Source organism: Gracilinanus agilis, chromosome 6 (genome assembly GCF_016433145.1).
Source record: "Gracilinanus agilis isolate LMUSP501 chromosome 6, AgileGrace, whole genome shotgun sequence".
NCBI classification, from domain to species: domain Eukaryota; kingdom Metazoa; phylum Chordata; class Mammalia; order Didelphimorphia; family Didelphidae; genus Gracilinanus; species Gracilinanus agilis.
The window spans coordinates 136,623,111-136,640,991 of NC_058135.1; the positions used below are offsets into that span (position 1 = coordinate 136,623,111).

Consider the following 17,881-nt stretch of genomic DNA (forward strand, 5'->3'; position numbering starts at 1 on the left):
TCTCTCTCTCTCTCTCTCTCTCTCTCTCTCTCTCTCTCTCTCTCTCTCTCTCTCTCTCTCTCTCTCTCTCCTTCTCCTCACCAACCCTCAGTTCATGGATCTCAGGTTAAGAACCCCTACTCTAGAACTAAAGCACAAATGAGTTTCTAAAGGCTTCTGAGAATTACTGACTACTTCCTTGAATTTTAGTTTTAGATAATTATTAAATGTAACTTTCACTTAGTTTATAGTGTGATTTTCAGTTGAAAAAATAAAAAAATAAGGTACAACAATTTCAATAAATTGCCTTAAGACTTGCAAAATACTATGAAATAAAAATACAATTTTATTGGCTTGTATCTAATACTCTAGCTAAAGACATTATATAGCAAAGGACAGTGTGAAAAAGCTAGCAAGTGAGAGCAAGAGGTCACAGAACTTAAAGCTAGAAAGTACTTTACAGGCAATTTAGCTTACTTCCCCCCCTCATATTATAGGGAAAGTTACCAATGCCTAAATACAAGAAGTTTGAATGTGCCCGGACAAGAAGTCTTCTGTGGTCTGGGGTTCTTTATTTTCTGGAATCTTTAGGAAAGACTCAAGTTCAAAAGTTCTTTCCAATATTGTACAAAATAGCTCAGGGGCTTTACATATAATAATTATTTTTTATTATCAGCTATTTATTTATACCAACACATTAAGAGTATTACAAATCTATAGTTTGGTTAGTCATTGAATAAATCATTTTCATCCTGATTTCCTCAGTTTACTATATTTCAATTATATGCATTGATTTAACATCTAACTAGGACAATGACTTAAATATTATTGGGAAATGACCTATATAATCCATTATTGGTAAAAACAATGTCCATTTCATGGTCCTCTGATGGTCAGGAGTTCCTGTAATATGAGAGCAGATTACTTGGGGGGCACAGTTAGCATGTCTTATCATCATCATCTTGATTATATTTTCCAAGGCAATTCATAAGAATAACGTAGGGTACAAGAGGTTGAATCATTCAATTTGTAGAACATGCTTTCTTCATTATACATTATTTACTTTAATAAAATAAACTAGCATACGACTAACAAACCTTGATTTGGAAGGGGGAAAGCCAACCTTATTCTAGAGAAAGTTACCAATAATTTTGTGGCCATTCATAATATCAAAAATATAAATAATACCAATTCAAATGTGCATTTAGTTCAATAACATATTTCCTGATTTAAGTATCTTTAATTTATTCTATACCCCTCCCCTTCACCTTGTGTTGTGGACAGTGATAAATATGTCCTCTTCCTATTCTTGCAGCAAAATTGTCCTTTCCTTCTTTTCTGAATTCAAGAGCTTCCACCTGTGGGGTGTTCTTACATTCAGCTAGACAAACTTAAAATATGAGTCAAATGACCTCACAGGGAAGTTCCATAAGCAGAACAATAGTAGTTTCTAACCTCGTCATTCTTCCTATCAGTTATATTTCATTTCCACATTAGGTAGGTACCTGGATAGCTCCATTTTACTCTGTATGGCTTCTCATATCTTAGAAGTTCAGTCTCCCCTTTAGGATCTTATATGTATTCATAGAATCCTGGGAAGTACCATCTAGGCCAAGAAATATAGAATTCCTAGGTGGAAGGGCTTTGGAGATCTATTTTGTCTTATTTTATTGATTCAGGGAAAAAAGAGAAGTGATTGACTTAGCCAAAGAGTGGAGTTGATATCCAAGTCTTTGGTTTCTTGTTTCCCAGCTTAATTCATTTTCCACTGTTTATATAGCTCTATTTCTTTCATCATTTCATGAGTCAACAAATATTGCTTAAGTGTCTGCTCCATGTCAGCCACTATGCTAAGTCTTGGAGTTTCAAAAAATGGTAAAAAGACAGTCTCTTTCTAGCAAGCAGCTTATAATGTCTTCAGTGTGTGAGGCAGCTTCTCTGGAGATTTCATTGTGTGTTTGTGTGTGTGTGTGTGTGTGTGTGTGTGTGTGTGTGTGTGTATTGGACCTTATTTTCAATGGTAGAGAGAGCTTCCAGTGTGGAAAATCCTTCTTCCAACATAGATTGGCACTGACTATAACATTCAGTATTGTGTCAGGAGTAAGACTTGAAGTTAAGTCTTCCTGGCTCTGAGGACAACCATCTATGCACTTTACTGTTCTGTACCTCATATATGTAAACATTTATACATGTGTGGAGATGTATGAAAAATATATAAATGTATATATGCAAACATACACACTCCATAATTCAATAAATAACTCAATTGGTTGACTATAGAGTGAAATTAACATTCATTACATCCAAAAAATTCTCCTTTGATGTGTTGATCATTCAGATGACACCTACCTCTTCTCATATAAGTAGGCACCTATGGTGATACACACTAAGTGTATCAGCTTTCTATCTGGTATCCCCACTGCCAGTCTCGTCCTTCTCCCATCTGATTTGAAGTCACAACAATTGAATTAATAATATTATGGTCCTGGTTCTGAACCCTCACGTAAACTTTGTCTTCACCTCTCTGGATTTCAGTTTTCTCACCTATAGAGTGAAAGAATTGAACAAGATGGCTTCTAGCAATCCTTCCTCCTCTAAATCCCATGATGATCTGGCTATTACTACTATCTTGAGATTCACAATCTTCTATCATCTGTCCCCAGTTACTTGTCTGCCCATCCAACACATTCAAAAGAGTACAAGTTCCTTGCCACCTGGGATTATTTCATGTTTGCCTGTGTACCTGTATCCCCTGGCACAAAGAGGTTGTTTATAAAATGCTTGCTGAATGAATGTTCATCCCCCCCAAAAAGATCGGAGCAGTCCCCTTACTGTCATTCAGACACACTATGCTCATCCAGGCAACCAAATATTTGTCATGCTGTCGTGATATGGAATGTGGAATCTCTCCACGTTCCCCTCCACAACTATTCAAATCCTAAGTATTGAATGGTAGGCAGTTGTCTAAGCAGATAAATTAGTAGAAAAAATACTGGATTTGGGAGTCAAAGAACTGGGTCCACTTCCTAACTCTACACCATACCAAATATGTGATTCTGTACAGGTCTCTTCATCTGTTTGATTTTGATTTCTCCACCAATAAAATGGAGATAACGATATGTCGTATTTTGCTCATTGGCTTTATTTACAGAACCTGCCTTTAAAATCTTATGAATGAGTCATTAATGTCTGTGTCATATTTGGATCACTGAACCATGACAATCCTAAAAGAACACTCATATTCCTTTATCTCAATACTTTTCACAGCAGCTAAGCCCTTAGGGAAGAAGTAAGAAATATTAACTAAAATAATAGAAATACTCTTTTTCAATGCTTTGATTTCTTCTGTTCTTCCTCATTCCTATTTTGTAGACTGACCTCCTTTACTTCTGTTAGTTCAATAGAACATACATCACACTTTCCTTTATGCAGTAAAGACTGAAACACATCTTTTATTTTTCTAATATATAAAGGATTCATGATTTCTTCAAGGTGTAGAATTCCTCTCAGAGTGGGGGGAATACAGACTGCGTACTCCCTAATGATTTAGTTAGTCATTCCTAGTATGTTGCCTGAAGCACAGAAAAGTCAAATAGCCTATCTAGGGTCACATGGGTAGTGACTGTCAGAAGTGGGAGTGGAACACAGGTCCACACTGTTATGCCATACTGGCTATATCCTTTAATTCTTCTAAAATTCATGGGGCAGAGGTTATTCTCTTGATGGTTAGTCACACAGTTAATTACCAAGTTTTCATTATAATTCTTTGGCATCATTGGAGGTCAGATTATCTCTGTATTCAGTTCTTTGGAAATTTTGATGCAACTCAAGATTCCCAGAATAATGTGTGTTTTTCCAGTTATAAATAATGGGAAAGATGCTTTATTTAAAAATGCAAAACATCCAAAGAACTTTCCAATTATAAAACTAAAGAAATCACATAAAACTCTAGGTCACAGAGGCAAGTTCAGGGACATTTTGTCCATTCCCAGGATTCTGTATTTAAAATCAAAGGACCTGGGGTCAAATTCTGGCTATGGTGCTCAGTACCCAGGTAATCTCAGTTATATCCCTTTTCCAGGTTTAAGTTTATCTCCATAGTGAAGGAGTTGGGCTAGAAGACCTCCAAGTTCCTTTTTACCACTGTAACTATGATGCTAAGATTCCTGCTTGCCAAGAAGATGACGGAGAAGCCATAATAAGATTATAGTTCTATCTGATTTTCTATTTTAAATCTATCAGATAGAGAATTCATGCCTATCCATTGTTTAACAAGGTCCAATTATTCTTTCAATTCAAGAAACATTTCACAAGCACCTTTTAAAAGCAAGGCACTGTAGATACTAAAAAGAAGATCCCTGCTCTCAAGAAGCTCACATTGTACTACTGAGACACAAGTTGTAAATTAGTGGATTCCATGCATGCACGTATGATCTCCACTTCTGCATACACATGTATATGTAGAAATCTATATGTGCATATATATTTATAGACATGCATAGAAGATACAGAAATAATCTTTGGACCTTTGGAAATTTTTGTGCAACTCAAGTCTTCCTGAAGAATATATATTTTGTTTTCTTTTCTGTTATTAATTATGGGAATGATATTTCATAAAAATGTACAGTGCTTTCATAAAACTGTAATACAAATACACAAACACACATACCAGTGTATACATGGATACATTCAGGCATGCATGGAAGGATAGATGTATACACAAAATTTTGCCTGGACCTAAGGTGTCTTCTCCCAAGTCACATAGTCGGAGAGGAAGTTAAACCTAAAACTTTCTGCCTCTGAGGCCAGCTTTATATATAACCATTATGAAATCCTGCCTCTCAGGAAACACATAGATAAAGAAATCAAGAAAGATAAAGCACTGAATGTGAGGAGGATTGGCAGTCTTCCCATGAGATGTGGTACCTGAGCTAGGACTTGAGGGAATACAGGAATTTTATAAGTGAAGAAAGAATACAACTAAGACATGCAGAGCAATGTAGGCAATGGTGTGGCAGTGAGTGTAACACTGACTTTAGGGAATAATGAGCAGGCCAGTTTGGCTGAAACAGAAAATATAAAAGAGAATAATATGTAATGGAGTCAGAAGAAGTATATTAGAGCCTTGCTCTGGAGGACATTAAGGGCTAGGTTGAGACTGTATTTTCCTTAGAGGCAGTAGACCACTTAAGCTTCTTGAGCAAAGGAGTAACACAGTAGAGATATGCTTTTGGAAAATTATTCAGGTAGATTGTGGAGGATAGACTCTGGAAAGACTAAGAGGGTACTGAGAAAGTCCCGAAAAAATTCAATTCTATTCATGTGGAATTCCACTCTCTTTGATTATAAGAGAAGGAGACTAATAGCTGGTAACTCTTTTCATCAACAAAATATGGGGATCAATATCACTTAGTTCTGTCTTTGCCTTAATTAATTTCTATTCTTTAGAATTTCATGGAAGACTTAATCCAGTGGATCTCTAATACTGTTTCTTCAACTATAAAATGAGGGAGTTAGGCAAGATGAATTATAAGGTACCATCCTAGTCTAAATCTCTAATTCCATGGGGTACTCACTGTGCTGAGAACTAGAGGTACAAAATAAAAAATGAAGCAAGCCTTGCTCTCAAGGAGCATATATTCCTTATCAGTTTCTGAAAGGACAGGTATTACCTAGTACTTTTGACTCAGAAGTTCCTTTATATTCTTCCTATTATTCATAAAGTCTTCTTATCCCCTAATTCTACTTCACAGATGAATTTCCTGAATCCTTACTCATTTTGGTTCCTCAGTGTTGGATATCTTCAAATTATTCTCATAAGTAGAAATGGAACCCACAAATTAATATTATTGTCTAGTAATTGTTCATTTAGTACTCTGTATTGAGGGATAGGTGGATAGATAGATAGATAGATAGATAGATAGATAGATAGATAGATAGATAGATAGATAGTAGATAGATAGATAGATAGACAGATGGATAGATAGGTGGATGGACAGACAGATTCCTATAAACCTTTAACTGTTGTAGATGTCAGTCATCATTAGAATATTTAAAATACTTTAATCATATTTTCACCTCCCTGTGTAAATTGCCTTTATGACTCAGATGTTTGACTAAGATTGGCTGTTAACCCCCAGTGTGCATTCTGATTGCAGCAATGCGGCTTTGCACCGATGAATGCAGAGTCCTGGGACACTCGGACCAGTGTTGGATGCCACCTCTTCCCTCCCCGTCTTCTGATTATCGAAGCAACATGTTCATTCCAGGGGAAGAATTTCCAACCCAGCCACAACCCCAGCACCCCCACCAGAGTTTGGAAGAAGACTCCCAGCCCATCGATTCCAGTGAAAAAAAGAAGAGTTTTTCCACGTTTGGGAAGGATGTGCAGAATGAAGAAGACTCTGGGGACCAATGCACATCTTCTTTGCTCTCTGAAATGAGCAGTGTGTTTCAGCGTCTGTTACCTCCGTCTCTGGACACCTACACTGAGTGCAGTGAGGTGGATCGGGCCAACTCATTAGAGCGTCGAAAGGGAACTGTCCCAGCCAAGACTGTGGGTTATCCACAAGGAGTGGCGGCATGGGCAGCCAGTACCCATTTCCAAAATCCTGCCAACACCACTGGGCCCACCCTGGGGACTCACTCAAGTGTGCAGCCTTCTTCCAAATGGCTTCCAGCCATGGAAGAGATTCCTGAAAACTATGAGGAAGATGATTTTGATAATGTACTCAACCATCTCAATGATGGGAAGCATGAACTCATGGATGCCAGTGAGCTGGTGGCAGAGATTAACAAGCTGCTACAAGATGTTAGACAGAGCTAGAGAAGTTTGAAAAACAAAAGCATCTTTTTTTTCCATTTTTATGGAAACAAGGAAAGGGGGAAAAAAGACAGAACTGGCATTGCCAATTAGTTGCATTTATCATAAATGTGTCTGTGTATATGGAATATTAAATACTGTATTTTCATATGTACACAATGCAAGTGTGGTTATCTTAATCTGTATTTTAAAAATACATTTGTACCTTATATTTATGTGTAATTTAACAAATAAATTTTATTTTTCTACTCCCATGGCAAGCATGTCTTCCCTAAGTATATAAAAACCAGCCACTATTTGATTCTGGCACATCGTCCAGACACAAGAGATGAGGGTACTGCTTCCTATTGCTTGTTTATTTTTTTTTTCTTAATGAGCTTTTTTTTAAAGAGAAATAAGCGTCTCGTTGCAGAATCAGCCCCAATGAAGTATTATCCCACCCTCAGCTTTAATTGTGTTTTATTGCTGAATTCTTAGAATAATAAATTGCCAACTTTAGTGAACTTTTATTTTCCTCCACTGTCTACCTTTGTCTTTTCATGTATTCTCCAACCATACTTCTTGTGCTTGGTTAAAGACTTGGATTCATGTTGGTATAAGTGAAACCTCAGATATTAGAAAAATCCATGCGTCTCAAAGCATTCATGTTCATTTAAAAATCAATGCCAGCAATGAGTTTCAGTCTATCCTTGCAACTAGTAAAAGGTGCTAAAGACAATGGAATCGATCTTTTGCTTATGGCCTTCCTAGGCTAAACTGTGGACTGACACAGAGAGCCACGTAGGTGTCTCTCCTAAGGTAGTGGTAACTAGAACCAATTCTTCCTGCATATATATCCTAATCTCCTCCCACACCCCACAATCTCTTCTGGCATACTTGAATGTTTTTCTCATTTGACGAATTGTTTATGATGATGTTCACTGTTAATTCCTCCAACCCCTAATCCTGTGCATGATTTCATTTATAACTTTTATCTTTAGCATAAGAAAGTTTTTTAAATCACATTTTCTTTTTTGTGGTGTTGTTCTTGTCGGTCTATTTTTGCTTTGTTGTGTTTTAAGCTATTCCTCCTCCTTTATTTATTGTGAAGTTTTATTTGCAATCCTGAATGCCTTGGTAAATGGGTACACTATTATGGTTAGCCCTGCACTGCTCTCATTTATTACTGAACTACTATTAATGTCATTTCTATGAATAAAAATGTCATTCTTGTACTACCCAGTAACTCTGACTGTCAATGGAAATAAATGGAAAATGAAAACAAGCTAAGAAAACTGTCCCTAATTTAGACCCTTGTCCCTACGTTTGTCCTGGAGGCATTGACTCTTTGGAGGGTTTAAGTCAGAGGGCTGGTGGAGTAGTTAGTGTGCTTTCCTGAAGATCAGGAGCACCAATTTGGCAAATCACAAACAAAACCACTGTCCATTAGTCATCAGTTTCAGCAATATCAAACGATTGTCTACCCAGTTTGAAAAAAATGAGTTGAGCCTTTAAATAAAGTTCAGGCAATGTTCTCAAGAGAGAAAACATGGCACAGAAGAGAGGTATAGACGGTCCTAGTAAAAGGAAGACCTGACCTGCGTAGATAACTATGGTCAAGTTACAATCTACATAGAAGTCCCACTGTTTCAGTGGAGGGACTGGTAGAAATCACAGATCTGGAGTTCTTCTCTTACTCCTCAATACCTAATAAAATAGAGCCAAGAAATAAATAAAATTATAGATCATATTAATTAAGCTCTAAAACCAAAAAGTTAAAGGATTTTTAAATATCACTCTTTCTTATATTTCAGATTTTCTTTATTAGATTTGCTTTTTTCATAATTTATTTCTATTTTATATACATACATACACACTATATATATATCACAATATATATATAGTAATATATACATATACACACATATTTTCATGAGATAGAAATGATACGGTGTTACTTTTTGGTCCTCATAAATAGGGACATTATAGACTAGAAAAGTAATTGATTTCCCAGGGAATGGAGCCTAGACATAATTAAAGCCTGACTAAACCTTGAAGGTTTTATAGTTGATCTTCACCCCACCCCCACCTCCACTTCCCACACCAACACCCTCTCACTTTACCTAGGAAGAAAGCCCTTAGGGGCTAACTGTCTTGCCTGAGGCCACACAGACAGATAGTAACAGACAGAACTGAAATTAGAACTTAGACCATCTTGCTCTAAAGCCAGCCAGTTTTCCAGTGCCCCATTTCTGAACTTCCAAACTCCTGGCATACAGAATATAGCTTATGTTGTGGATATAAGCAATAGGTAACGTCTTCACTGTATTTTCTGTTCTGGGATGAGAGATGGAGATTTGGCTGGTAATCAAAGGTGTGTGTGTGTGTGTGTGTGTGTGTGTGTTTGCATATGTGTGTGTGTGTATGTTTTTCCTCAGGGATATGATCATGAAAATTCTAAGGCTTTTGCCTTATATAGGGTGGTCACACAGCCTGTAATAGGGCATCATTAAGTCAAAAGTTTAGAAAATGTTTTTAAAAAAACAAAAACTAGAGTAAATGAGGAAATAGTACAAAATCACAACAGCACATTCATATGTTTGCAATATATGTGAACATAAATGAATATATATATGTAAACATATATTTAAATATATAGGTAATATACATTGTAAAATAGACATTTCATTGATTTAGGAAATTTTTAAATGAGTTAACACTTTCTACAAACAAGCACATATTCTTGTTTCTTTCTCTTACATGTGTATATACACATTCATACATATTATTTGTGATTCCATCAAGATGATCAATGTATGAAACCCCTAACATGAGGAAATCCACCTAACCAATGCAAATGAGCACTTGCTCTGACATTAAGTGGCTGGCCCAGAGTCACACAGCTAGCATGATTTGCACCAACATCTTCAGCCTCTGAATCTATCTCATCTGCCTCTGCTTAAGCAGCAAAAGTGTGATCTATGGCCACATTTGCTTAAATAACCTTTTCTCCTATTTCCCTCTCTTAGCTTTTTTCTTTATCACTTCCTTTATTAATAAACTAAGTAAAAAAAAGAGGCAGTGTGGCAGAGGAGAAGAATGTTGGGCTTCTGTTGATCAGCAGCTGTGTGAATAGAGACAAGTCTTGTAGGCTTTTGAAAACATGTAGAAATAAACATTTGTTGAGAGCTTACTATGCACCAGTTACTGCACTAAGAGTTCTACAAGTTTATCTATTGATGCTCACAGCAACCCTTGGAGGTAGGTGCTATTATTATCCTCATGTTATACTTGAGAAAATTCAGGCAGATGTTAATTGAGTGAGTTGCTCAGAATCACACAGTTATAAGTATCTGAGGCCAGATTTAAACTCAAGTCTGCCTGGCACTTTCCACTGAGCCACCTGGCTGCTCTAGCTTTGAAGCTCAGTTTCCTCATTTCTAAGATGAGTGTTAAGACCTGTAGTATTACAACTTCAGGGGGTTGTTTTTGAGGTTGAAAAGAGGCCAGGTATGCACAAAGCTTCATTGACCTCAATGTGACAGATAAATGTCAGCTGTTATTATGCCCACCTGCTAATTTGCTCTCAGAAGCCCCTCTGCTTTGTTCTTCTGCCCTAGAATTTCTCTAGCACCATCCTAGACCCTAAGACTTCTCTAGCACCAACAAAGTACCATCTTTGTTCCATCAAAACTGATTGCCCAGCTCAGTCAAGGCTGTGGTACCAGGAGAATGCTGTGCAATATTTCTTTTTTCTAATGTCATACTAAGAAGATAGACCTGCACAATACTATTTATCTCCACATCTAAAAACAACAGCCACAGTTTCTCATATTTCTACAGAGCTTTAAGGTTGACAATGTACTTTTCTCCTCCACTGCACTTTGGATTAGATGGGGGAAATGACTTAATCCCCATTCTTCACAGTGAAGAAAATGAGTTTCAGAGGGATCAAATAACCCTTGGTCAAAAAAGAGAGTACTTGTCAGAAATGGGACTCTAAGTTCAAGTATCCTGTCTCCTATCCCCACTTCATTAAATTTCTTTTTAGGCAGAAAAGCATATCCTAATTTTCCCATGAAGTAGAAGACAGCTGTTTATTTTCCAATTATTATAATTTTCCAGGCAATTTCTCATTATTCTCCATTACATAGTCTACGTTCTAATTTTATCTTGCTTCCTTGCCTCTTAAATTCAATATTCCATCACCTGCCTTATTATCATTTATCGCCTCATAGCCAATCTATTGCCAGGGACTTGATTTCACCTTTGCAACATCTCTCAATACACCTCTTCTTTCTTCTGGTGCAGAGCATCACCACCTTGCACCTAGACTCCTGCAATAGCTGCCTGCCACAAATCTCTCCTTGGTCCAGGTCATATTGTATTCAGCTGTCAAAGTGTTTTCCTAAAGGTGGGACTATGACACTTCCGTATTCAACAAATTCCACTGGCTCCCTATCACCTCTGGAATCAAATACAAAACCCTTTGTTGTTCAAAGCCCTTTATAGCCTAATTTTATCTCCTTTCCCATTCTCACACCTTACACCCCAATGGACTCTTAGGTCCAGGGACACTGGTCTCTTTGATGTTCCTGGAACAAGATACTTATTTAGGGTCTCAGCTTAACCCATTTTCTTTGGCTTTTCCCTGTACCAGGATGTTGTGCTTTTTCATGTTCACCTTCTGCCTTCCCAGGCTTCCTTAAGTCCCAGCTTAAGACTCATATTCACCAAGCATCCTTTACTTATCCTTTTAATTCTAGAGTCTTCCCTCTGTTGATTACTCCCTACTTTTCCTGTATATCACTTGTTTGTTCATAATTGTTTACATACTGTCTCCCCCATTTGACTGTGAGGTCTTAGAGGGCAAGGACTGTCTTTTGACGTTCTTTGTATTGCAGTACTTAGTTCAGTTACTGGCACAAATAGTAGGTGCTTAATAAATGCTCAGTGGCTGGCTGACCGCCTCCAGACTTCTGAACAGGTTGAAGCCAATGCCCTGAATGTGCTTCCTCCTCATTTTTAAATTTTGAAATCCATATCTTCCTCTTAGTTTCAACTTGTGGTCTCTCCCCTATAGAAATTCTTTCTTGATCTTCCTATTAGTGCTCTGATTTCTCTTTAATCAGTCATGAATATCTGCCAAATACGCTATACTTTGATTTGGTTTTGTATATCCAGTTTGTTTATTTAAAGCCGGTGTTTTACATATGATAGATGTCTAATAAGTACTTGTTGGATAGGATCAGATTGTACTGAATTTTTCTTCTGTAAGAAATTATTTTTCATATACTGAATTCAATTTTATATCTTATATCAGTGTTCTAGAGTAGAAAATGTCTAAAACAATTTCTATATGTAAAGAAGAATTACTGTGTATTTCTGGGTCTTAGGTCTGAGTCAGAGATTTCATTCAGTCTATTTTTGGGGGGTTTTTTTGCATTTTCTTTTCCCTTAGAAATCCCAGAGAATGTCTTTCTTTTTAATAGAATTTGATTAATAAATGAAGAAGGAAATAAGTGTTGCTTTAGGAATGACAAACCCTCATCTGTCCACCTGTGGGTATGGGGAAGAGTGGATGGTTAGATAGACCACATCTTAATTAGCTATCTACCAATTAGAAAAGAAATGTCTTGGGATGTTCAAAGGGAAGATTTAAATAATGAGCTCTTAAAACTATTTATTAAGCTGCCTGAGCCTGCTTCTGGGTCCCTGGTGGTTCAAGAGAGCCATGGAGACCTATGTCACTTTTTTGGTTATGATGCTGGCCTTACCAATAAATCTGATATAATCAATGGATAGATATTTTTTACCCCAAATTCAGTCTAAGATCATTTTAATTGTAACACTTTGAAGTCAGGGTGGCCATGTCTACTAAAGGACTTGACCAAGAGAAAAATCATTGGCCAAAAATCTATAGGACAAGTTGACATATGACAGGAAGAAAAGTCAAAAATATGGAAATCAGGCAGAGAGGAGGGAAGGATGGAAAGAATGAAGGAAGGAACAATTATGTTCCAGGCACTGTTCTAAGAACTTTATAAATATTATCTCATTTTATATTCACAAAACCCTTGGAGTTAGGCATTATTATTATCTTCATTTTAGAGGTAAGTAAACTGAGACAGACTTGCCCAGGAACATACTACGTCCAAGTGTCTGAGGACAGATTTAAACTCTGGTCTTCCTGAATATAGGACCAGTATTATGCAAGTGTATTTTCTGAAAATTAGACATAGAGGCAGATTTAAGATCAATGCTGGCTACCTCTAAGATGAAACAGGCAACTGCCAGAGGAAGTGGGTACCCTTTCACTCAAGGTCTTCACAGGAAAGCTGGCTGAACAATGGTCAGACAAAATTGTTATTCAGCTTTTGTTTGCATTGAGATTTTGAGATTCAGTGATTCTGAGTAAATGTAAAGCCATACAATTTCTTTAAATTATCATAGATATTTGTACACAGAAAAAAAAGCCTAATAAATGGTACTCAAAGGGTCTCAAAGAACCATCCACATCCTACTGGAGTTGAGAGAATGATCTTGGGGTAAAATTGATCTAAATATATGTTACAATAGACTTAGATCTGGATAATACATTGGTACTCTGTCTATGTGATAGTCACCTCTTTAACTATGTCAGTCATGCCCATATAAAACTGTCATGTGGCCATTATTTGAGGGTGACTACTTTATGAGTTACTACAGTAAGTGAAATATTATAAGCCAAATTCCTTAGGAACCATATTAAAATACGGCATAATTAAAACAATTTTAATGTAAACAAAACATTATAGGTCCTTTAAAGAAAGGACTCTCTTTAGTCTTTCCTCAAATTGTAGTGATTATTAAATGCCAAAATTCACACTAAGCATAACCATGAGCATAAACAAAATTGGAAAAATTCGACTTTGAAAAATGACTTTACCTTCACCCAATTCTTTATCTATGTGCAAAATGCTAGATATTTTAAAAGAAAAAACAAATATCCAAATTGCTAACCTTTCTTAAGTCTTTTTCCTCCTACTCAGCTTTACATAAAAATGTTTAAATTCAACAGGAAATATCTGAATATCCCATTTCCTTTCTAGCTCACAACTGGTAAGGAAACTTGGATGTTTTCAAAACTTTGAAGGCCTTCAAAGCTTCTATCTTATGGATTTTTTTTTCTATTGGGACTATGCCAGTAGTAATATGAGATAGAAGAGATAACAACCTACTTAAGAAAATATAACTTTCATGTTTGACCCAGAGGTGTTGGGTGGATTGAAGAAACCATGATTATATGGGCAAGAACACAATTCCCAAAGACTTAAATACTTGGGTTAGGACTGAGCCATAATGGGAAAAGGAAGAGAAAGGAATTAACTTTTGAATAGAACAATTTAGCAGATTTTACAATAATTTTCTGTTTATTACAGATAAAAAGTTTTTAGAGGTCTGAGTCAGCAAGATTATCTTATCTACTGAGGTTGGCTAGTAGTGTAGACCAAATGAAATATACATGTTTTTGAGGTGAATTCTCTTTAAAGAACAGAATCCAACTTTTTTTCCCTTTGGTTACTGCTGACTTCCAATTGATTTGGATGCTCTCAGGTGCTTGAAAATAGCTTTTTGTCCTCTTCTATTGTTTGATAAAAATTTCATGAGCATAGGGATTTTCTAGCAGTATCTTCTTGTTCTTTACTTTCTCCATTAATCTTCACTTCCCAAAATGTTACAAACTGTTTTACTCATTTGAAAAGCAGATTCAGTCATCCAAGTCCTTCCCTTCCTAGGCTATTTCTGGTAGTAGAAAAAAGGTTTAATTTCATGAGTCAGCAGGGAACCAGGTTTAAATTCAGATTCAGATTAGTTGTGTGACCACAGGTTGGCCCCAAGTTCTCTGAACCTCAGTGTAGTCATCCATAAAATGGGGATAGGATTAACTCTGTGCTAGAGTTATAGTGAATATCAAGTCAGATAGCATGCATAAATTGATTTGCACAACTTAAAACACCATAATAATGTTATCTATTTTGAATCAAACAAGCTGATAATGAGGGCTGCATGGCATAGTAGAATGTGATACCAACCTTAAAGTCAGAAATACCCCTGAGTTTAAGAGCAAGCACTATCTCCAATGGACTGGATGGAACTGGTCCAAAGTCCCCTAACCTGAGAGTGGTCAAGATAACTGTAAAACTCTAAGTCATGGTAAAGGTATTGATCTACACTAGCAGAGGGAGGTTCCTCTTGCAGCCTTCCCCTACCTTTGAAATGATAGTCCCATCCCAATTCTAGACCCATGGTGAGTGCACAAAGGAAACATTTACTTTAAAACTGAATTTTCCATCTGTGTGAACTAATTTCTATTTTTGCCACTGACAAATTTTAACTACCAAATTACTTACTAACATCTTTCCATTTAAAAGAAAACCCTCACTTTTCTTTCTTTTTTTCTTCCTCTTTTTCACTCCGTTTAGCTCCACCTACTACAGATGTGTTCCAGCATTCAGGCTTAAGGATCACTAAGAGGTGCTGATAGAACCTGCAGAGAAGAAAGTACTTCAGGATAGAAATTTTAGATCCTTACCCTAGGCTGCAGTACATTTGGGGCTAAGAAACTGGCTTCAAGCAAGAACGAGTATAAATTCAATGTCAGGAGTCTTCCGAATCCAGTCATTTGTTTAAAAATCTGTGTCACTATCTCTGTTTCCAACATTTAATTCAATCAACATTTTCTTGGAAACTATACCAGTCTGAATTTGATTTATTAGTCTATTAGCATATGAGAAGTTATGCTTCAATTAAAAACATATTTCTAATTGGGATAGAGGAATTTAAAAAAGCATGCCTTATGTGCTAATGACATTGTAGTAAAAAGTGCAAAATGGCTAAATGTGACAAGTATTTATTTTTCATGCTTCCCTTATCTGGAGAAATAATTTGCACAACCTGCCCAAGACGATTAGAGTTCAGGCAATTTGTATAACTACAATGCATGCGGCTTCACATCCCTGGTGCAATGCAGGGATGTCTTGATAATTTAGTCATCAAACTAGATGCCTAGTTTCAGCATGTCTTGCCAAGGATTAGTGATATACTCTGCAGAGGTCAAGAAGAGGTTTAAGATTTTTACAAACAAGCAAAAGAGAGTTTAAAACATTCTTCTGAGTCTCAGAAATAAAATCAAGTTTTGTCATCCTCCTAGAGCTCTGTTTTGTTCTTGTTTTTTTTAAATATAATACTTGTATCCTATATCTCCACCCTCCCTTTGGGGCTAAGTGGGTTCATGATGTTTAATGACAAGGGGCTCTGCATTGACTATTCTACTAATTGTAAAGCACTGCAGCATTTCAGCACATTATCTGTGCTCAACTGTGAATGAGAGAAAGACTACTCTTGGATCAAATAGGACTCCAAGCTCAGGAAAATGGGGCCACTTATGATGCCAAGACCTTGTTTGACCCAACTGGCCTACTTATGGTTGTAGCCTAATTGGCATCTCTCAGAAATAACATAGTGACATATATAGATGCTTAGATTAAATTTACTGTTTATGAAACCACTATAAATACTAAGGATAAAGGGAACATTCTTTTAATAGAAAGCTTTACCTCTTAAAAAAGAAATTATTACTAAAAAAAGATATTATTACTAAATAAGAGAATATTAGAGTGATATTGTCCATCATAAAATATCTCATAAGCCTTTACTTAGAGCCTGCATTGTTTATGCAACTATGTAGTTTAAAAAAATTTCATATGAAGTTACATAGAAAAAATTACTAGGAAAAAGTACTTAACTTCTTGACTTCAAGATTGTATGCTATCTTATATTATACCCCTTTCTTGGATCCTCTGTTTCCCTTTTAGGTTTAATATAAAAAAAAAACCTAATTTTTGAACTTCTTTCTCTGGTGTTACTTTCTCAATTCATCTATTTCTGCATGTATCTTTTTGATAAATCGAGCCTTATTTCCCCCAGCTATTTCTAACAGTCCTATTTGAGATCTGACATTCACGTAGCTCATTTAGTTGACTAAATTATTGGCCATACCATATTTCTCATTCTGGAATTTACTCAATCGAGGTCCAATACAATTTTTTCTTAATAAATGTCAATGGACTTTTTTTACTTCTTCTTGAGTTAAGTCTTTAGATATTTAGCAAAATTTGGTGCCAATGAAAAAATTCTAAAGATATTTGTTAAGCTTCTACCTGGATACACTGGAGAGAGACAAAATTAAAATATATATATATATATATATATATATTTCCTACTTTCATAAGATTAGTTTATGCTGCGGAGAAAACAATCTTTTTTTTTAAATAACTGAACAACTTTTAAATAGCATTAAAATTGCATTTAGCATGCACTTGAGAAAGGCTTGTTCATAAATTCATTTCATGAAATAGACTTCAGCTGAAAAACAAAAACTTGCAAAGAACCAATTACCTAAGGAAGAGACTTTAAAAACAGTTCTAATGGGGAAAGTATCATGGTGGATAGGGGAGGGGGAGGAATGGATAGGAATATTTAGACAGTAACATTTTGAGTAGAGTAGGGATAGCATTAATAGTCAAATAGAGATGATTAAAATATCAACCCTTCTCCATGGGAAAGAAAGTATGGAATTTGAGGGCTTTTCAAAGAAAATAATACTCAGATTTGTGCTTGGGTGATAGAAAGCGGGGGAAAAAAGCAAAAGAATTAAAGGACAATGCTCTGAATGAAAACCGTAACGCTTGGAGGAAGGCTATTCCACAGAAGAAGAAAATGGATTATGCCAAGACCTATTCTATACCATCACTGAAAAAACAAGAAGGAAGGAGCAGAAAGCTTTGAATTTCAACAATTTTTTCATTGAAACTCAGAAGAAAAAAATAACAAAGAAGCATTGTTGCTATGTAGAACATCAAACAGGTGATTGTACAAAGCAGCCTTTTAAGTGGTATGTTGCAGAAGTGATGGAGCCTGGCAAAGATAATATTTTTTCCCTTGTCAAATTAATGTAGTTGAAGGACAACTCTGGGCATCAAAAGAAGTCAGAACAGGAACAGATTCATTCTTTTGTGTGTCTGATAATCTGTATAATTCACCTATCAGCAAGTCATT

At 36.1% G+C, this 17,881-nt stretch overlaps 1 protein-coding gene across 2 annotated transcripts in view; it reads left to right on the top strand.

Annotated features, from left to right (window-relative positions):
* Window positions 1-7,305, top strand: part of PCDH18 (protocadherin 18) — a 13,059-nt gene extending 5,754 nt beyond the window's left edge. For both annotated transcript variants that reach the window (XM_044680914.1, XM_044680913.1), the window contains exon 4: window positions 6,138-7,305. In XM_044680914.1, coding sequence (XP_044536849.1) covers window positions 6,138-6,805 — 668 coding nt within the window. In that variant the 3' untranslated portion in view covers window positions 6,806-7,305. The remainder of the gene's footprint in view (window positions 1-6,137) is intronic.
* The last annotated feature ends 10,576 nt before the right edge of the window (window positions 7,306-17,881 follow it).